General features: G+C 46.6%; 1 protein-coding gene across 1 annotated transcript; it reads right to left on the bottom strand.

The window, feature by feature from the left end:
- Nucleotides 1–619: 619 nt before the first annotated feature.
- On the bottom strand, nucleotides 620–20201 carry LOC149346272 (tetraspanin-33-like). Its single transcript, XM_089585370.1, has 6 exons — nucleotides 20184–20201; nucleotides 18810–19067; nucleotides 16777–16860; nucleotides 13199–13423; nucleotides 11547–11821; nucleotides 620–815 (listed from the first exon to the last, which is right to left on the bottom strand). The coding sequence occupies exons 1-6, from the start codon at nucleotides 20199–20201 to the stop codon at nucleotides 620–622; spliced, it is 1056 nt and encodes a 351-aa protein (XP_089441496.1).
- Nucleotides 20202–21828: the final 1627 nt, after the last annotated feature.

Raw genomic sequence — 21828 nt, 5'->3', positions numbered from 1 at the left:
GTTGGCGGCGGAGTTTACGACACTGGGATACAGAAATTGGAGCACCTTCTAAAAAAAGACGTAGGAAAAGATGGCGAATACGTAGAATATAAAGTTTATTCATTCCAATGATGCAAATTTCTATGAGAATAAACAAATTTGTGTATTTCTAAAATTGATGGGAACCTTATTTCTGGATCGTACGTACCGTGTTCGCCACGGACGTTGAAGAGGCGTACGACAATATCACTCATCCTTTTATCCTGGAATTCCTTGACATGCTGCATTTCCCCGTTCAAGTGCGCAAATTTCTAAAATCCTTTCGAGAAGTCGGTCTAAAGAGATTTCGGCTTAAAAGCATCCGGTTATGCTGGGGAACTGTTGCTTGGGCTCGTTGTCACAAAGCATGTTTTCTTCTGCTCTTCTTTTATTTGTGCATACACGGACACGTTTCGAGCTCTGGTCCTTCAGAGACGATTTTTTAATTTTCTGCGCGATCATTATTCTCGCGTTGAATATCTCAGCCTCTTTGTTGGCTTCGAAAACTGTGCTTCCTTTTAAAATGCTGGATGGTGCCAGCGAAGCCCACAAGTATGCTTCGCTAGTGTTAGCGGAGCGAGGGCCAGGCTGTATAGCCAGGCTACGGAGCAGTTGGCCCAGGAGCCGGTTTCTGTTGACCGCCGGCGTTGGGGGCAGCTGCGGACTTTGAAGGACTTGGAGGACTTTTGTCCGGCGGAGGCCCGGCGTCAATGGATGGCCGCCCGACCATGTGGTCGTAGTCGGGCGACGGCCTCCACGTAGCCTCCGAAGACTGCCTGTTAGCCGGGTACTGGGCCCTGCGTAGCGTCGGCGGACGCAAATAGTATTAGCGGGAGAAATCAGCGCGCTTCTAGACCTGCACAGATGGCACCATCTTTTACCGAACGAGATTTTATACGCGACAGCGTATACAGCTCGTTCCTTCCATTACGGCCAAACTAATTGACGTAGGACATTCCAAGTGGTGTCAAGCGATTTGTCTTCTAGCTTTGTACACGTTGGCTTCAAAAAAGTACATATCTGGCTATAGCGAAAAAATTCTACCGCATATAGCGAATATATGCCATACTCAATGCACGAGATTCGCATCAATAGGGAGGGCATCTGTCAGCAGCTGCTGTCTCTGGACCCGAAGAAATCGAGCGGTCCCGATGAAATACCGACGGAATTCCTTAAACGGTATGCTGAGTGGTTATCATATTATTTGCAAATTTTATTTGAAAAGTCATTGCGGGATCATTCTTTACCTCGTGACTGGCGCAGCGCAATAGTAGTTCCGGTATTTAAAGGCGGTAATCGACTTCTTCTAAAAAACTACAGGCCAGTTTCACTCACTTCCGTATGTTGCAAGGTTTTTGAACACATAATAGCTAAACACATCCTTCATTTTTTGGAAATAAATGACCTATTGTGTGCATTTCAGCATGGTTTTCGGACCGGCCTTTCGACAGTGACGCAGTTAATTGAAACAGTGAACGACTTTTGCAAGGCTATAGATGAACGTCAGCAGGTAGATGTGGTCTGTGTAGACTTCTCGAAGGCTTTCGATAAAGTTCCTCATCATAAGCTTCTTTTTAAACTACGCAGATTAGGAATCGCTGAAAATATAGTACTATGGATTCAGGCCTATCTAAGTAACCGCTGTCAAGTCGTCAAAATAGAAAGTGCAGTATCGAATAGGCGTCAAGTTCTGTCGGGGGTGCCACAGGGCTCCGTTTTAGGTCCGCTTTTGTTTTTATTGTATATAAATGATATTTCTGCTATCGTCGAATCGCCTGTCAGAATGAAACTTTTTGCCGATGATTGCTTAATTTACTCTCCTGTGGCTTCCCCGGCAGATCAGATGAACATAAACAGGTGTCTTCAGTCGTTAAACTCGTGGTGCCTGAAATGGGGTATGGAAATAAACTACCAAAAATCTAATTACATGCAAGTAACAAGGAAGCAGAATGTTATGATGTTTCGATACAATATCGGTGAAAATTCCTTAGTTCAAGTAAAGTGTCTCAAGTACTTGGGAGTGACATTAACAAATAATCTTGACTGGCGCACCCATATTGAAAATGTCTATTTAAAAGCCTACCAGAAGCTCTGTTTCCTGAGGAGGAAGTTGCCGAATGCGACTAGAGAAATTAAATTGATTGCGTACAAGACATTCGTGCGGCCAATCATAGAGTACGCAAGTGCAGTGTGGAGTCCTCATCAAAAGGGTTTAAAACGGAAACTGGAAAGATTGCAAAGGATGTGAGCACGTTTTATATGCTCTAAATACCGCCGCACTGATTCAGTCACAGCAATGCTAAAAGAGTGTCAGTTAGAATCACTTGAAGTAAGAAGAACAAAGCAGAAACAAACTTTTTTTCTGATAATGAATGATAAAGTCAAAGTTAATAAACATCACTATGTTACACCTCCCCTGAAGCGTTGCCCTCGGAAAAATCACAGTAAGGTATTACAGCCTATTATTACACGTACTGATGTCTATCGCTACTCCTTTTTTCCCGATGCTGTAGAAATTTGGAATTAGGGGTGTGCGAATATCAAATTTTTCGAATACGAATCGAATACGAATGCTTAGTTCCGAATATCGAATCGAATATCGAATAGTGAAGGAAAGACGCATTTAACCACTTCAAAACATTTATTTGAGCACCCAAGAACATCACAGCTCAACTATCAATAAGTAAATGAACACAAAAGGTGTGTGTGTGGCTGCACAGAAAGTATCTAGGTCTAGAACATTATTCTTAGAAGAGTGGAATTTTCAGAGAAAATGGCTAGTACACAGCACTGATAGAATCTAGCATGCCATCAGCGCAAAAGTGCGTTGCTGGGATGAACATTAAAGGTCGTTGTGAAGGAAAAACAGCTGCTCCACATGGTCAAGCAGGAGTAGTTCCCTTCTAGCTGAAACGACTTCTCCAGAGACAGGTAATTCCCTCTCACTAGGCACTGAAGTGGCAGATATTGCGAGACACTTCGTTCACAGCTTTGACTATACCAGCTTCGCAGGTATAGCCACAAAGAAGCTCACAAGCACAGTCAGCTACGGCATGTCCCAACATTACGCATGGCTATAGTGCCTAGAATATACCAGTATATTCTAGGCACTATAGCATGGCTCTGGATGTCGCCATGTTGTTATGTCTATGTCGATTGGACTTGCGCACCGAAATGTACGCCCACTGATATCCACTAGGGGAGCTGGATGCCGCATCGGGCGCCCGAAAGTGAAGCCACCGGAAGTAAGTGGTCTTGTCCCGGAAGTCAGCCTTTGGCAGTGCATGAAATCGGACCTCAGCACGGTTTTTCAGTTCCAGTTTTGTTTTCCCACTTAGCATTTCGTCTTTTCGTCGTTCTCGTCTTTTTACATAACAATGCCTACCTGTTGCGCCGTCAACTGAGCGAGGAGACCAGCGCAGCCTTCGGGAAAGACGTTTCAAAAATAAGGGTCCATTGCATCGCAATGGGACGACACTAGCAGACGACAGGACGTCGCTACACACAGCAAGTTTGGAGCCTCGTCTACTCGGCTCGGTGTCGTCTCGTTTGCCTAGCTTTGCCAACTCTGCTCTGTACTGTGATGCTTGTTCCCACGCTCAAGCCCAAGTTATGCTATCAATGGGGGATAAATATGAGAAAGAATAGGTGGAAACATTCACCAGGCATCTGACTTTGCAGCGGCCATCTTACCGAATTATGTGTAGACCGAACCAGAGCGAGGGCTAGGTTACTATCTGGTGAGGTGTCGAAGGTGTTCGCTTGGTCCACGTTAGCGCCTCCAAAAGGTACGGTACTGCTTTTTCGACGAAGCGTGTCATGTACTGTTCCGTATTGTAGCAAGTTAAGCCTAAATTGGCTTTAATTCGTGGTGCTTGGTGCAGTTGACTTCTAACAGCACTTCTCACGCGCGCTGCAGCATTCGTCTTTCTTGTCAGTCGTTCCTCTCGCGCTGTGCCTTTTCTTTGCTGCACGAAAATTCGGTATTAAGATGACCTAGCCTCATCGTCATTCCACTACTTCTCCTTCACTCTCGGAAGGCAAGAACCAGGCAAGAATATAGTGTTTAATGCACGTACCCCTTTGCCGCTGCGGGGTGAGACCTGCATGCGTGCTTTTTTCGGTTTCTCTGAAATTACAGGGTTCTGCACACAATGCTCACATTTCTCGCGTTCAGCTTGCTTGTTCCTTTCATATAACAGCAGACATTACACGAGAACAACGCAAAAAACTGACAACGAAAGGGCGAAAGACGCGACTTTTTGCATTGAAATACACAGCAGACACCAGACTTCCGGGACAAGCCGTCCAACTTCCGGTGGCTTCACTCGCGCTCGTCTCGGAAAGCGGGCGGGAATGCGGCATCCAGCCAACTAGTGAAGATCAGTGTGTACGCCGGTGCTCGCAATAAAATATTCGGCTAAATACGAATGTTCGCATGCGATCGAATACTCGAAACAACACGAATACTTAGATTTCGAATCGAATACGAATAGCAAAAATCTAATATTCGAATTATATTCGAAAATTTCGAATATTCGCACACCCCTATTTGGAATCAACTACCGAGTGACGTTGTGGACCAAACAGATGTAGACAAATTTGTGACAGGTGTGAACGCGTTCCTGGAAGATTGCTGTGCAAATCTGTAATTCTGTGCATTTGAGTGTTTCTTTTTTTAGCGAAGAGAATTGCACTTGTGTCTGTATATGTTTCCCTCCCTGTAATAACCCTCATGAGAGGGTTAACAGTATGAATAAATAAATAAAATAAATAAATATCGCTAATGACGCAATATTCGTTCGAAACTGCTAACGCTCGACACTCATACGCTCCCTGAGCGTTTTTCTGTTTTTGTTTTCTGATCGCCTCCTATTCTGAACGCTCAGCGGCTGTGTTGCTCTGCATCCGATGAGTGCGAGGTCGTCGGTTGGGAACTAACGACAATAGATGCAGGCGAAATACATGGCCTCCCATGTACTGAGATTTCGCTAGAAATGCAGCGCTTGTCAAAGCTCACAGTGCAGTGTTCGGGTAATGGTACCCTGAAAGCAGTAAAAATGTAGGCCTAGGATGCTACACCAGTAGCACTACCCTTGAAAAATAGCACCTGCGCTTTGTTTAGCAATGAAACAGTTGTGAGAATAAATTGGACTATGAATTACGCAGTGGTCGCAAAAGAAAATCCTTTTGAGGTTCACCTTGCTCATCATTACAATGCAAAAATACGGGAAATTGAAGGACACATAAGAGTGAAATGCGACAGCGTGTTGCAGATGGTGGTTGCCTAAATGAACGCATTTTTCATTTTTATTGTGACAATTAAATGATCATTCACATACTCTAAATTTTCTTAACTACCATCATCTAGCATTGGCTTATCATTCTGAGCTTTTTGATAACCTTTGAACTTCCATTTTCCAATTTTTTTATTTGTCTGTTTAATAAATTTCTTTGAATGATTTCACTAACTCGTTATCGCCTATCAAACGCCAATCAATCAATAACTATAAGCACAAATTACCATGATACGGTTTTGTTTACGCAGCTCCCGATTATTTCTGACACGCGGTGCTGACTACTACTACGCTGACCGCTTGTGGACCGAACGAGCTGCACACGCTGTCGCGTAATAATTAAGGAATCGGCAAAAAGGAAGTAAAGCAGCATGAATGCCCACATCCCACCCGGTAAACCTCCTGACTTCGGGGAGAATAGAGTCCACAGCATGCACCTCGTTTCAAGACTTGCAGTGATTACTGGACATTTTTCATTCCGTCTCAAGGTGTTCCCCTTAGATTGGGGAGTGGACCAGTGGGGAGCGGTCGAGAGTGGGGAGCGGTGCCGGTGGGAAGAGCTAAAATGAAAATACTATTCGGTGAAGAGATAAAGGCTGATCTCTTAGGCTAGCAGAACAGGTTCGGAAGGGAGGAAACTTATCGGGGAAGGGCGGAGAGTCAAATAAGGAGATAATATTAGGAAACCCCATGGGTAAGCACAGCCGCGGCTGACGACCGCCTGAGCCAGTGCAAGATAGATTGGAACGGCCTTGAACCCACAGGGGACGTAGCCGTAGCTTGGGTAATGCACCTGCTGATGATGACTGCGATGAGACTGATGATGAGTCTTATGCGTCTCAAAGGGGGCACGACACCGAAAGGGGGCACGACACCGCATTCAGAATGGTGCACTCAACTCGCCTCTTCTTCCAGGCTGGCCTTGTACTCGGAATACTTGCTGCGACGCCTGACACGGCCTCCCTGCGAGCCTGTGCCTTGACTTCGACGCAATGGCCCGAGGATTGGACGCAGCAGCCAGTTACGACTGATCACCAGCGGCTAATCTGGCAACAACGAGCGCATTCCACCACTATCAGCGATGACCACCGGGAATATAAGCAGCCTCCAGCAGCCGCCCCTGCGGGGCACGACACCGCATTCAGAATGGTGCACTCAACTCGCCTCTTCTTCCAGGTCAGTTACCTAAACGCTTGCCGTTGCGTTAGAACCAGCAATCGTTGTTTCTTTGCGGTGTCGTGCCCTAAAGTGTTGTGTGATGTGTTAGGATTGCTTGACGGCAAAGCCGCTCACGGCGTTAGTAACCTGCTCTTGATGCTCTGCGGCGACGTGGAGACAAACCCTGGTCCCAACCCCGGAAACGAGGATGTACTGTCAACTGTGCTCGCTACGGTACAAAGAATAGAATTAGGTCAAAACGACATTCGGAGCGAATTGACTGCGCTTAAGCACTGGCGTGCCTGTGTTGACGTCGAGCTGAAGCAACTATCTGAAAGGATTCGCACAGTCGAAGTTGATATGGCGGAACGTAAGATTGAGCAGGTTTCGGCAGCATCCGAGTCCGGACCGAATATGTCAGGTACTATTGGCGCACAGCTTCGAAAAATCGAATCGAGATGTGAAGACGCGGAAAACAGACTTAGGCGATCCAATCTGCTGTTTTTTGGCATTCCGGACGAGATGTCTGAAACATGGTCGACAGCAGAAAATAAAGTTATAAATCTCTGTTCCGAAAACTAGGGGTTAATCTTCAATCTACACAAATTGAAAGATCGCATCGTCTAGGGCAGTTTCAGACTGATAAATGCAGGCCAATCATAGTAAAACTTGCATATTTTAAGGATAAACAACTTATTCTCGAAAACGGAAAGAAGTTTAAAGACACCGATTATGCATTGCGTGAGGACTTTTCACTACAAACGCGGCTCGCCAGGAAAAAGCTCTTGGAATTTGCCAAATCTAAAAAAACGGCCTACAAGCTCAGCGTAGACAAACTGCGCATGGGTGATTCAGTTTACATGTACGACTCTGACACTGACCAAGTAATAGAAGTCTCACGATAGCTAAGATGCCGAAGCAATGCACGTGTTACCAAAAATACGATCCAGTCGCCTATATATAGCATTCCAAGCCCACCTCTCCATTTGACATTCACTAACATACGCAGCCTTCTTCCTAAACGCACCGAACTCTGCTCATATCTTGATAATAGCAACCGTAATATACTACTTTTAACGGAAACGTGGTTGCGTCCAGATATCGCTGACGAGGAACTTCTGCCTGATAGCAACGAATTTCAAATTTACCGAAAAGATAGAATAAGCAAAAGGGGCGGCGGAGTATTAATTGCAGTTAATAATAACATTTTGTCTTTCCTTGTGGATATTCCATGTGAACTGGAAATCATATGGGTGGCAATAACATCCCGCCTCGGTAACACTGTCTTAGGCATCTGCTACAGGCCCCCGGACTCCCCTGCCACGTTTGTCGCTGACCTACATGACAATATTGCCACGTATCATTGCAGTGTTTGTTCGTTCACGCTCAAGGCAGCAGGAAAGGGTCGTTATCACTTTTGTTCGTGGCGCGAGAAGCGACCAGACTAATCTCGATTGTTCGCAGCCATGAAAGGCTGCATCTAGGTTTTTCCAGATTACCGTAGATGATCTTGACCTGTTATCTGGAAGTTTCCTTGCCGGCTTTAAATTGAGCGATGCCGCGAGCGGCGGACATTCGTAGTTCGAAGACCGCCGAGCACGCCTGTTGCTTACGCCGCCGCCGAGTGATTCAGTTCTTTTGAGGGCGCAAGTCAGCCCAAATAAAGAGCTTCGTTTGAAAGTCTTTGTTGCTGTCTTCCTGAACGCTGGACTGCCGTCACTACAACGTGACAATATCACGGCTATTCGAACCAGATTTCCTAAATCTGACATTTTCTTGTTCGGGGATTTTAATTACCCAGACATTGATTGGCTGAACCTATGTTCACATTCATCTGCCTCTAATGAGTTCATGCAGCTAACACTCGACTTTTCTTTTGTTCAACTAGTCAATGCTCCAACACGCGATGCTAATATTTTAGACCTTATTTTATCATCTGCTCCAGAGAGGGTTAGTGATATATCTTATAATGACGGGTTCAGTGATCATCAGCTTCTTGAGTTATTGATTAATGCCCCTTATTACTCACGCCACACCCAACCAAAACAGATTCTAAATTACAGGAAGGCTGACTTTGACGCTATTAATCGTTGTCTCGAGCATTTCTCCGAAATTTTTGTGCGTGATTTTTCATCCCGGTCTGTTAACGAAAACTGGACTTTGTTCAAAGAAAAAATAGCGAAACTGGTGCGCAAACACATTCCGAGAATAACATTACGGGTCAACATATCTAAACCTTGGTACAACAATTCCTTACGAGCATTGAAAAACAAGAAAAAACGTCTTTTCAGAGCCGCGAAACGATTGCGCACTGATTCTGCGCATGCTGAGCACAGACTGTGTGAAGCATCATACTGCCATGCCATGCGGAAGGCCAAACATAAATTTTTATCACAGGACCTTCAATCGCTCATAAAAAATAACCCCGCAAAATTTTGGAAAACAATTTCCCCGTCACGCACGTCGGACACCATTTCATTGCTTGATGAAAACAAACGTCCAATACCCCAAGAGAACTGTCCAGTCACGTTTAATGACTACTTCAAATCAGTATTCACTACCGAAGACTATTCCAACCTACCTCAACCCCAAGAGCTCAATTACCCATTCATGACTACAATAGATATAACAGCAGAAGGCGTAGCATCTCTAACAGTCTTAAGGTATTAACTTCCTCAGGGGTAGACGGAATAAATACAAAAATTCTCAAACACACCATGCATCCCTCTAGTATCATTCTGTGTCATATTTTCAGGCAATCTTTAGCAACCGGCGAAATTCCTTATGACTGGAAGATTGGCAAAATAATCCCTGTTTACAAATCTGGCGACAAAAACACAGTAACTACCGCCCCATATCACTAACGAGTATTCCATGTAAGTTACTTGAACATATCGTTGCATCTAACGTCGCGCGCCATCTCGAGAACAATGATTTCTTTTTCCCACGCCAGCGCGGATTCAGAAAAGGGTTTTCCTGTGATACACAACTAATTGAACTTACCAGTGATTTATTTAGGAACATGGATGAAAACTACCAGACTGACTGCATATTCATTGACTTTTCCAGAGCGTTTGACCGTGTTGCCCATTGTCGCCTTATAGCTAAAATATCGTCGCTTAATTTAGACTCGCTAACTGTCTCCTGGATCCGGAACTTCATATCTTTTCGTAAGCAGTTCACGGTAACAAACAACTTTTCATCACCCCTTAGTGACGTCACTTCTGGCGTCCCTCAGGGAAGTGTTCTCGGTCCCTTATTATTTTCAATTTTCATAAATGACCTGCCATCGCATCTTACATCATCAGTCCGACTGTTCGCCGATGACTGCATAATTTATCGCCAAATCCGCTCAACCACTGACCATGCAATTCTTCAGCAGGACCTTGAATGTGTAACTAACTGGTGCACATCATGGCAAATGACACTTAATACTGACAAATGTAAAATCATGACAGTTAGCCGGAAGCATTCAAACTCGCTATTCACTTATTCCCTTAACAGTGTCACACTATCCCGCACGTCTTCCTATAAATACCTTGGCGTTTATCTGACTTCTAATCTTTCTTGGGCGGAACATATTCAATGCATAACTGCCAAAGCATCGCGCACGCTTGGCTACCTGAAAAGAAATCTTCATAGCGCACCTGTTTCTACCCGCAAGCTAGCATACTTAACATTTGTCCGTCCCCAACTAGAATATGCATCAGCCATCTGGTCACCACATCAGGCTTATTTAATTCATTCACTCGAAGCAATTCAGAACCGTGCAGCGCGTTTTATTTCTCACGACTACAACCGTCATTCAAGCGTAACAAGTATCAAGTTAACTTTGTCGCTAACAAGTTTACAGACACGTAGGGATATCGCACTTCTTTGCTTACTACAGAAACTAATATACAGTCGTCACGCGTCCACACTGCCACTTACACGCCCAATGCGCACTTCACGTCGCCTACATAATAATCTTAGCTTCCAACGTCTATTCGGCCGAACACTCGCGTTTAATTCTTCTGCTTTGCCACGTGCTATCAAGTGTTGGAATGGCCTTCCGGATCACATTGCTACCATACGTGACCCATTAATCTTCAAAAACGAATTGACCACCTTCATGCATCCATGATATTGTACATAAATTGTGTTCGTATGTGTTGTCAAATCCATGCAGTGCCGCTATTTGTTTGCTGTTGTTTTCCTCTGTGTCAATATATTACGGTTTTTTTTAAGTACGGTGTAATAATTGTTTGCAGTCCAAAGTATTTAATATTGTTTACTTTTGTTCTTTCCACTTTGTACCATCTTTTGTCTGCTAAATATTGTAACCCCTCCCCTCACACAATGTTCCAAGTGTGGAACCTGTGAGGTATTTGTATAAATAAATATAAATGAGTAATATCTGCGGTGTTTTACCAACTGTGTACTTTTTCTGATATTCACTTGCGTACACTTGCCTTTGAGAAGAGGCAAGCACTGAAATGTTCCGACCACGACACCAAACTGAGAGATGTAACGTAGAGAAACAACTACCCCTGATTCGTGATCGTAGACGAGTTGAATCCAAATAGAAAAATATATAGTACGAAGAAAGAAAGAGCGTGAGAAAGGGAGATTAGGAAATTTTCCGGGGCAGGGGGTGACTGAAGCTGACGCATCACGGGTTGAAAGTATTGGTGTTGAAAGGGTTTATGGTGATAAACGTCCCAAAAAGACAAAGGCTGTCAGGGATGCCGTAGCGGAGGGATGTGGATAATTTTGACCACCTGTGGTTCTTTAACGTGCACAGACATCACGCAGCACACGGGCTTCTAGCATTTTACCTCCATCGAAAAGCGACCACCGTGGGCGGGATCGAACCCACGACTTTCTGGTTAGAAGCCCAGCGCCATAACAACTGAGCCACCACTGTGGCTGGTGATAAAAGGAATATGCTTTTCTTTAAACAATAGTCAATCTCGCATCTGCTGATTATGATGGAAGGGTAAAGTCCGCCCTACTTCACTCCTCCACTCCTATTTTGATCTTCACATATGAGAACGACTGAGGCGTCTCGAAAGCTTCGCCTCACGTACTCACCCCGGCTTGGCCTCCCTGGTGACGAGGCGGCTTCTAGCTGCGGCCACCTCATCCAGGGCCTCTCGGCGCGCTAGCGACGGCCGACAGCCGCTCGCCATGCGCCGGTAGTAGCGGTCGTAGAGGCGCGTCAGCGAGATCACCTCGTCGTGCACCCTGGCGGCCATCTTGCGCAGCACATTCAGCGACAGGCTAAGCACTATGCCCACGACGGCCATGGCGATAGTGTTGGAGCGCAGGTAGGTGACCATGGAGTCCACGCAGTTCCGTGTATAGATCTGCACCAGTCGACAAAAAGGAAGGGAGTCAAGCTGCCATCTCCTACCCAGGAAGTTAATACACACACTCTATATTAGTATAGGTAGTGCGGTGTCGCTTTTGCTCTGTTTTTAGCGGTAATACTCTAGTGCTTTTTCTCAATTTGTAGCAGTAGTGGAGTAGTGCTTTTGCTCTAGTACACCCTGATTCCGCAATTCCTGCAGTCAGCTGAGGTTCCCGCTGAGTGAAATGCTTTCTCGTAATCAATGAAGGCTATATATATATGTTTTTTTTATATACTGCGCATTTCTCTACCACCTGATTAATAGCGGGAATGTGGTCTATCGTAGAGTACCTTTACGAAAGCCTGCCTTATGGTTTGGTTGATAGAAGTCTAAGGTTGCCCTGACTCTATTAGCGATTACCTTAGTAAATAACTCGTAGGGAAAGCACAGTAAGCTAGTCAGCCTAATTTTTCAAGTCCTTGAAGTCTCCTTTCTTATGAATTAAGGTAATTTTACTGTTCTTCCAAGCTTCTGGTACAATCGAGGTCACAAGGCATTGTGTATGCAGGCCGGCCAGTTTTTCTAACTGTCTCCCCTTTGTCCTTCAAGAAATCTGCTGTTACCTGATCCTCAGCAGCTGCGTTCCCCCTGTGCATTGCTCTCAAGACTGTCCTAGGAGCAATGGAGACTTTCTTAGTAGCAATAGTGGTTTACCACAATCTATAGTACTCAATTTAACCTCTTGCTTTTAAAAATATAGCTGATATTTTGGTTCGTTGATATTGCAGTATTCTTGAAGTAAGTGTATAGAAGCCGAGAAACAAAAGGATTTGTTTCCACGCCTCTCTGCTGGCCTCAGCTTCTGAACATACACGCAAAGGCAAATTGTCTATTTCAGGCTCTTTTTCCCTCCACCACTTTGAAAACTCAATGTGAAAAAAACTACGCAGTTTAAAATTCTAAAATTATATGAAACAGTACAAATTCTTTCGCCAAATTTCATCCCTCAAATTCTACGAAAAAAGAAAATTTTCTGGAATAGAACGCAACGCGGGGTGGGAGATTTGTATTCTCAAGATGCCTTCGTACTTGTATCCCTTAAAATGAAGGAGCCTTCATGTTAAGCTTCACCGTTCAGGATGAAGACAACTATGCCAATTGTTATCAATGAGTGAATTTTACGGTGTCGCGATAAGCATACTCCGTAGGTCCAACAGGCACAGTACGTCTCCTCTCTGACTAACCATTCGTTTCGAGAAATAAGTGGTTCCGTCAGGCCTGCTTTCTCTATTCTAGACTTGGAATTCAGGACTTTCTTTACAGAAAGTGGTACTGTAGTCTTATGCGTCTCCGAGAGATCTCGCGCTATTATTTGGTGGTGAGAGGGCGTACCTTCTTCCAGGCCTCCTGCTCGCTAACACTGAGGACACCACGACCGCAGAAGCGGTGCTTGAGCCTAGTCTCAAAATCGAGCTGTTCCCCTTCCTGCGGCTTGCAGCACGAGGCCGGAACTGAGCACCGCTCCGTGCTCGGGTTGTACTTGGAGCAGTTGAAGTAGATGTTGTAGTCCCAGTCGCGATAGCGCTCTTTCGTCACGCCGCAACACTTAAAGGAAGCCTGCACCGTACGTACATCAACATCACCATCGGTATCGTCCTGTACCAGTATCCAAATTATAATACTGACCATCGCCAACTTCAACAACCAAACAACCAGAATCATCATCGTCGCTGCTATCACAGGTCTCGTCGCCATCATCCCCACAGATACGACCACAGTCATTCTGTTCGCAGTCAACAGCAATTTTAAGACCACCGCCACAAAGACCGCAATTTTAAGACTGCCAAACTGGACTGCAGTGTTTCCTTTCTTCCGCCTAATGGTCACCGTGTTGCCAAAAGGCGCCTGTGTGGTGTGTGGTTCCAGTGCACGTTAAAGATACCCAGGTGGTCGATATTCATCCGGAGCTCTCCACTACGGCACCTCTTTCTTCTTTCACTCCCTCTTTGTCCCTTCTTTTACGGTGTTCGCGTGTCCACCGAGAAAAGTGAGACAGTTATTGCGTCATTTCCTTCCCGCAATAACTATGTTTCATCCGGAGCCCTCCACTACGGCACCTCTTTCTTTCTTCTCTCACTCCCTCCTTTATACCTTCTTACGGCGTGGTTCAGGCGTCCATCGAGATGTAGACAGATACTGCACTATTTCCTTTCGTTAAAAACCAATTTCCAATTTTTGTTCAAACGGCGATTTCCAACAGATGAGTCGCTGCGATCGGTGAGATCAGCAATGACAGATATCTACAAATTGGCCCTTCGTATTCGCGATGGCGGAGTCGCGGATGCTGAGTGAAATTATACGACAAAAAGCCTATTTAAGTACTTTGGTGAAGAAAAGAAGTTCTCTCAGGCATTAAAGGGACATGGGAGAAAACTTTCAATTCGTCTGTAATGATGTGATAAGAAACGCAAAGGTTTGTAACAAACTCGGGGCGTTACGAAGTAACGATGCCTTGCGGCTGGCAAACGCCTGCAAAACCTCCTTATCTCCTCCTTATCCTACTCCTTATCCTACTCCTTATCTCTACCTACGGAAATAAGAGGAGGAAGCCCTTCACGTCATCCTTCACAAAATTATTAAGCGTGTCCTTGACCTCCACATCACCGTTTCAAAAAGCCAGCTTACGGCCTTTGCGGTGGTGAATACTTTCCGGGAGCTCCAGAAGGCGAACCTTACAAACCGGTACACGCGCTTGTAGCAAAGGGAGTCGGGCCGCCGCCTTCATGCTCGACTTCATATCCAATACACCACTCCCATGGAAGACAGGTTTCACTTCCCAGAACGTTGGAGACGGGCCCTCTATGTGCGACCTCTTCCAGCACACATGTCATACGAAGACCATACTGGTCGGCGCCTTGCACGTGCAAAGCCCTAGGCCGACATTATGGCCACAAAACAGGTGTATACTACGTTGACGCCTCCGGCCCTCACGACGGGGGATGGTACACGGCCGCGGTAGTTCACAACAGCAACACAGTTAACGGCCTCACCTTCAGGGCCCGCAGTGCAACACAAGCAGAAGAGGCCGCTATTGCTCTCGTGGCCTCACATTCCGATTCAAAATACATAATCACCGACTCGCGAGGGGCCTGTCGGAACGTAGAACAAGGCTGCACTCCCTTCCTGGCCTATCGAATCTACCAAAAGTGGATACGGGATATGGACCCCGCACACCGTTACCTTATATGGGCCACTGCTCAGCAGGGGCTGGCAGGAAACGAGGCAGCAGACGCAGCCGCTCGCGCGCTCTCTCAGCTGGCTGCTTTCTCCTGCTCACCTGATCAGGAATCTGATTTCAATCCGGTCTGTGCCTTCAAAGATGTTACAACCTACTATCAAGACAGTCGTCGCATTTACCCTCGCCCATGGAAAGGCCTCAGGAAGGCGGACGAGCGGCTCCTTCTCTGCCTTCTCACCAATACAATGCTGTGCCCGGCAGCACAAAAACATTTTGACCGCTCCTTTAACGTTAGCTGCCCGGACTCTAGAGCGGTGTCTTCGGACACCTATCGCATGGTGTGGGCCTGCCCCTCCAACCCGGCTATTGCCCCCATCCCCAACCCAACCCAGGAGGTCTAGGAGGCGACCCTGCTCGGCTGCCACGACTCACAGGCCCAAGAAGCCTTAGTCGGGCGCGCCCGGGTGGCGGCCACCGCCACTGGGGTCCCAGACTAGGGGCCTCCACCTAGTGCTTGTAGGGATCGGTTTCTTACGGGCTGATACAAACATATCTTCTGTCCCTTCCTAACAAATTTTTTCACCACCACCACCCAAACGTTTGGGCAAGTCGGTGACACATGTTAAGCGAAGAATGAAGGGCCAGTAAAAAAAAGACTAGTACGAGAGATAACGCGCACGCAAGAACCAACTATCAACTTTATTGCATGGTGTTTCACCTAAGACTTTACACAGTTTTTGAAAATAGGATTTTTGAGTCAGCGCTTTTTTCGGCAAAGCATGTCAGTGGTGTAGTACATCAGAATACCGCCAAGGCTTGCTAACTTCTGGTTGGTTAAGTAACAATGAATAGTTAGCTTTTAACTATTATGCAAGGCTCCTTAATTATTGAGGAATAGTTAACTTTTAGCTACTACTGTTAGGCTCCTTAATTATTTGGCGGCGTCCAGCCCAATTTTAGTAATAATCATATAAGTGTTTGTAATTTCGGAAAATCCTGATGCCCTCGGCGCTGTGGCCCAACAATTTTCAGCTATTTCTGCGAGTTATGTGCACCGGAGGAGTTGCCTTGCGTGCAGGCTTCTTGAAAGCGAATGTATTTAGGCGCGATGTAGCCAAAATTTGTTGTGCCACAGCGCCGGGGGTAAGCGCATTTCGAAATTCTAAAAATTGTTATTGATATTACTTATGGTGGGCTACACTCCTCTGAGTAATCAAGGACCCTAGCAGTAAGAGTTAAAAAGCTAACTATTAACCAGGTTACTAGTTAGCAAGTCTTAGCTGCATTTTAATGTGCTACGTCACTGACAATGCTATGTCGAAAAAAAGCGTTCTTCTAATTTAAAAAGCCTCTCTTTAAATATCGTGTAAATTCTTAGATGAAACACCCTGTATACAGAACAGCACACCTCACGGTAAAAACTGACAAAGAAGTAAGGACACTTGACGGTCAGTACGTTACCCGAGTCGTTGCGCATTAACTTTGACATGATGGCAATGACATGAAACCGGTCTACGGCACATGGTCAGTGCGGATTCAAGGACATTCAAAAAACGAAGGGAAAAGAAAAGTGCAGCAAGCGAAACAAAAACTAAAGTGATGAAAACAAACCCGAGCAACCGTAAAAACTCATGAGTAACAGGTCTCGGAGTAGACGCCAACAAGTAAAAGCAGATAAAGAACGTTGAGGAGAGCCGCATGAGGAAAGTGTGGCGCTTGCGCCGCAGTTCACCTGGGCATAATCGACGAGGCGTGCATAGTCAGGGTTGTCCCGGTAGCTCACGATCAGGTCGACGGTGAACACGCTGCTCGCACTCTGCGAAGACCCCAGGGTAGCCCGAGAAACAGGGGAAGCAGGAAAGGGTAGGGACATTACGTCGGACTCTTGTTCAAGATCAGTACCGCCACAACAAAGTCTAGTGTGATACTGCTGCGCACTGCCTCAGCCGCAACCAACGCTAAGAACACCGCACAATAAACTCAGTTTACATTGACAGTAAGGTGAGTTCTGCGAAGTTACTGCCGTATTGTGCGAGCTGAACATTCAAGGACGTCACATCTTCGGAATGGCAAGACCCCACCTTCTGCAGGAGCAATGAGGCACACACCTGTCAAAACAGTAAACTCTCAATGTAAGGTCCCATTGTAATGACACCTGCATTATTCAGGCTTTAAAAAGTGAATGTTGTACTTGGCAAGCAGAGCACTCAACGACTTCATTCCTCCTGGATGGCGTGAGGACTTTCTCGCCAGTCCGGCTGAAACATAGCCCTGTTCTCCTGGCCAGAGCCAACGTCTCATCCGTAGTCCGCGAGACGCTTCGAACAAGACGACGAACAGTACAGGTACGGCTGTCAGTTCTAGGCCCAGGGCGAGGGCAGTGCGTCTGGCGGTGTTTTGGACAGAAGTTCCTTGAACTGTCTCATTAGATATCGAAAACAGCAGAACATTTTTAAATTTATACGTGCCATTGATGTCATGCACATGGCACCTGCGTCTCGCGTCGAGAGCCTCAGACGGGTGCACACTGGCGTATCTCGGATAAGTGCTCGCGACATTTCTTGTGAGACCGGGATTACCACAGGCGCCCTCGATGGGACTCCCGGAGCGTTGAAGAGCAAGTTGGTGACTCGGCCAGAGAACCCTTACAAAAATAGTCTATAGAAAGTTGATAGACTGTCTATAAACAAAATTTTTCTAAAAGTGTATGGCCATAAATCTGTAGATTATCTAAAGACTGTCTGTTGCATTTGCACTGCCTATAAACTCTTCTCTATGATTTGTCTATACAGAGTCTATGGACTTCATAGGCAGAAATCTATACATAGTCTATAGACTAAACTTTTGTAAGTGAAGGCAACAAGACTGAGTGGGATCCTGAATTAAGGACTCCACCGACACCATCAACTAACCATTTCGGGCAAATAAAAGTTCTTCTATCAAGCTCTCCCCAGCTGATCAGACGTGTAGTCCAACTCATATCCCGCGGTTCCAAAGTACCTCGAGAACACTCCCGCTATCTCCTCGAAGCGGCGCGGTTGTCCATCGCCGAATAGTCGGCTTGGGGTTGATGACGCGAGAAGGTAGAGAGGTCGTACGAAGACTGAGAGCAAAAAGCAGTCAGATTGATTCCTACTCCTTTCGCTTCACTAATAACCAGATTATGAATGATTGCGGGCAAATCGTAAAGGGCGCCCGTGTACTGGCTCACCGCGGTTACTCAGTGGTTAAGGCGGTCGTCTATCGAGCCGGATTGCCTGGGTGCGACCCCGACCGCGCCGGCCAGGTTTCCAGAGAGGCGAAACGCAAAAGGCGCCCGTGTGCTGTGCGATGTCAGGGCACATTGAAGATTCCCAGGCGGCCGAGATTATTCCGGAGACGACCACAACGGCACCTCTTTCCTCCACTGCCACCTTCTGTTCCCTTACGGTGCAGCTCAGGTGTCCACCGAAATGTATGAGACAGATACTGCGCCGTTTCGTTTCCTCAAAAACAAAAAAAAAACGTGTGCTGCGCAATGTAAGTGCACGTTAAAAATCGCCAGGTGGTCGAAATTCTTCTGGAAGCCTCGACTATTGCACCTCATTCTTACTTTCTTCTCTCATTCCCTGCTTTATTCCTTCCCTTACGGCGTGGTTCCGGTGTCCACCGAGATATATCAGTTACTGCGCCAATTCCTACCCTCAAAAACCAATTTTAGCTTTTTTTTTCTGAACAGAAATGCAGCCGTTACGACATCCCGGAGATGCACGAAGATACGCTTACACTGCTTCCGGAGAAGTTGATGAGGAAGGCGCCAACGATGAAGAGCCCGTTGAAGATCACCAGCAGGCGGATGCCCCGGATGTACCAGGTGAGGAAGTACACGTTCTCGCGCAGTGCCCCCATGAAGCCCATGAAGCTGATGAAGAGGAGCACGCCCGACACGAACAGCACCGTCACCTCGATGTTCACCATGAAACTGACGAGCAGGGAGCGATTCCTGAAGGAGATCTCGTCTCGACGATCCACAATGGAGACCACCTGCGACACAGGGTACGTGTGATCGACTCCGTGCGACGGTACACACGTCCGTGGTCTTTCTTTTGTCGGCAGTTATTTAGCTTAAAAGCACACTAAGAACGACTTTATGAAATTCGGTTCCCTATACATATGTTTTCTGCGGTTCTTTCTGCATATTTTGGTGTTTGTCCGACAACAAAAGACGCATGTATCGCTGAGAAAAATGGGTGCAAAACTCCCCCATCCTTCGAAAAAAAATCGTGATGGCCAGACCGAGAAAGACTCCGTGACCACCGCTTGGAAGTTAATACAGCAGCGTAGATTACCCTCAGGGATTCGCACTGTAGATCTTGACGTATAGTGGTTTCCGTGTTAAAATTTGGAGGGGACATTTAGGTTCTGTGTACGTAAAGGGTATGGCGCGGTAGCGTTAATGGGTTATAACTTTATATGCGGAATTGGTCATTCTCTACATTGGTAGATGGCTGGGACTAGTCATACCACTTCTGGCCCAGTGGTGTAGCGGTTAAGCGATGCACCCCTGCCTCAGCAGGTGGTTTTATCAAACACAGCCACCGCTAGGGCTTGTGAAACCCACGTTGTTGTTCCCGAGCAACCTCTGGCGACAAGTCAGTATTTTAACTGACACCTGCCACGGAGGCAGTTTGTTTGGCAAGCATCACACCTCCTCCCCCCCCCCCCCCCTCCCCCGAAGCCGAGCTCTACGCGAAGCAAAAGCACGCACCCAGTGGAAAAATCTGTGCGCACCTATCGGCACTGGGATGCCCCGCCGCGGTGGCTCAGTGGTTACGGCGCTCGGCTGCCGACCCGAATGACGGGGGTTTGATCCCGGCCGCGGCGGGCGAATTTCGACGGAGGCGAAATTCTAGAAGCCCCTGTACTGTGCGATGTCAGTGCACGTTAAAGAGCCCCAAGTAGTCGAAATTTCCGGAGCCCTTCACTACGGCGTCCCTCAGAGTCTGAGTCGCTTTGGGACGTTAAACCCTAATAAACCAAACCAAACCTTTCGGCACTGGGTTCGAACTCCGCAACTCTCGCATGCGAAGTGGGTGCTCAAGCCACTAGGCCACCTCGGCGGTGGTTTCGCGACGCAAAGGCATGTGTGTGTTCACTCACGCATACGAAGACGACCATGCAGTTCACGGCAAACATGAGCAGGTTGAGGAACACGAGCGGGACTCTGTGCAGCGGGTTCACGTCGATAATGAGCGTCGACTCGCCGGGTTTGGGCGTCGGGATCTCCGGCATGGCGCCGTTCCACCCTCGCTAATCCTGCGGACAAGATCAGGGCTGTGTCCCAGAAGCTCGCGCCGCGTGTCTTCTTGAGGCTGCCGCCGCTCGGAATCTCAGCGCGAGCCTATAAATGGTGATGATAATGCTACAGTCTACAGCTTATGACTGTGCTGGCGACACTGGTAATGCTAGGCTTAAAGTTGAGAGATCGGAAACGGGCGGAGTGAGTGAGAGAACAAACGCCGGTTAATGGCATCCTATGGTTGAAATCAAGAGGAAGAAATGGACTTGCACAGGGCATGTTATGCAAAGGCAAGGTAACCGCTGGTCCTTAACGGTAACGGAGTGGATTCCAAGAGAAGGCAAGCGTAGCAGTAGGCGGTAGAAAGTTAGGTGGGTGGATGAGACTGAGGAGTGTGCGGGCATACGGTGGCCACAACTGGCAAAGTACAAGGATAATTGGACAGACATGGGAGAGGCTTTTACCCAGCAGTGGGCGTAGTCAGGCTGATGATGATGGTGATGATCCATTAGAAAACCTGTTCCTTCACGCTACAGACCTGGTAATGAAATCTAACGTTCGACGAAAACTCGTCTGGTCGGGAAGAAGGTTCATGAAGTCAATAGAAGGAACGCCGACCAAAAGGTTGTTGTTTAATATGAAAACGAAGACGTTTCGGCTTCCATACAGAAGCCTTGATCACTGCTATACGACCGTCGTAGGGTGATGAAATCTAACGTTCGACGAAAACTCGTCTGGTCGGGAAGAAGATTCATGAAGTCAATAGAAGGAACGGAAGGAAGGAAGGAAGCAGTGATCAAGGCTTCCGTATGGAAGCCGAAACGTCTTCGTTTTCATATTAAACAACAACCTATTGGTCGGCGTTCCTTCTATTGACTTCATGAATCTTCTTCCCGACCAGACGAGTTTTCGTCGAACGTTAGATTTCATCACCCTACGACGGTCGTATGGCCAACCTAGCAGTGATCAAGGCTTCCATATGGAAGCCGAAACGTCTTCGTTTTCATATTAAACAACAACCTTTTGTACAGACCTGGTAACTTTGGCAACTTTCGCCCCGTTCCCTCTTTCAGTCACCGAACTGACAGTATTTGATTAGTTTATTTCAATCAACAAATCGGAATTCCTTTTATTTATTTACGTATTGTTATTATTAATGTTGTTTTTATTATCGCCTTTATAATTTTTTAATTTCATTTATTTATTTTTTAACGTTTAGAGCACCTCTCAGTCGCCGCCTGTGTCTTGGCCAATCTCGTGCATTGGGTATGCGCCATTATTTCGAGGACAACAACATAGGAACGTTTTCCAGTGGTTGGTGTTAAGGCTCCTTTTGAGCCTCTGTTCTGTCGGTTGATTAATTATTGCCCAACCGTCATCATCATCTGCAATGCTATTTCAGCATAGCCGCTTCCAAAAAAACGGATATCTAAACCTACGAGCGAGGTCTCGTGTCCGGGAGAACAAGAAGAAGAGGTTCGATTTTTAGCTCGTGAGCCAGCCCCT

Source organism: Amblyomma mixtum, chromosome 4 (genome assembly GCF_055824585.1).
Source record: "Amblyomma mixtum isolate Tamu chromosome 4, ASM5582458v1, whole genome shotgun sequence".
Taxonomy (NCBI): Eukaryota; Metazoa; Arthropoda; class Arachnida; order Ixodida; family Ixodidae; genus Amblyomma; species Amblyomma mixtum.
Note: the sequence above shows the minus strand (reverse complement) of the source record. Positions and strands in the feature narration are given on the sequence as shown.

What these genes read in the sequence shown, in the direction of transcription:
- LOC149346272 (XM_089585370.1), bottom strand. An exon ending in TCAACTTCTCCGGAAGCAGT is followed by an intron (nt 16,861 to 18,809) that starts GTAAGCGTATCT and finishes GGGTCTTCGCAG; the next exon opens with AGTGCGAGCAGCGTGTTCAC. An exon ending in AGCAGGAGGCCTGGAAGAAG is followed by an intron (nt 11,822 to 13,198) that starts GTACGCCCTCTC and finishes CGACTGGTGCAG; the next exon opens with ATCTATACACGGAACTGCGT.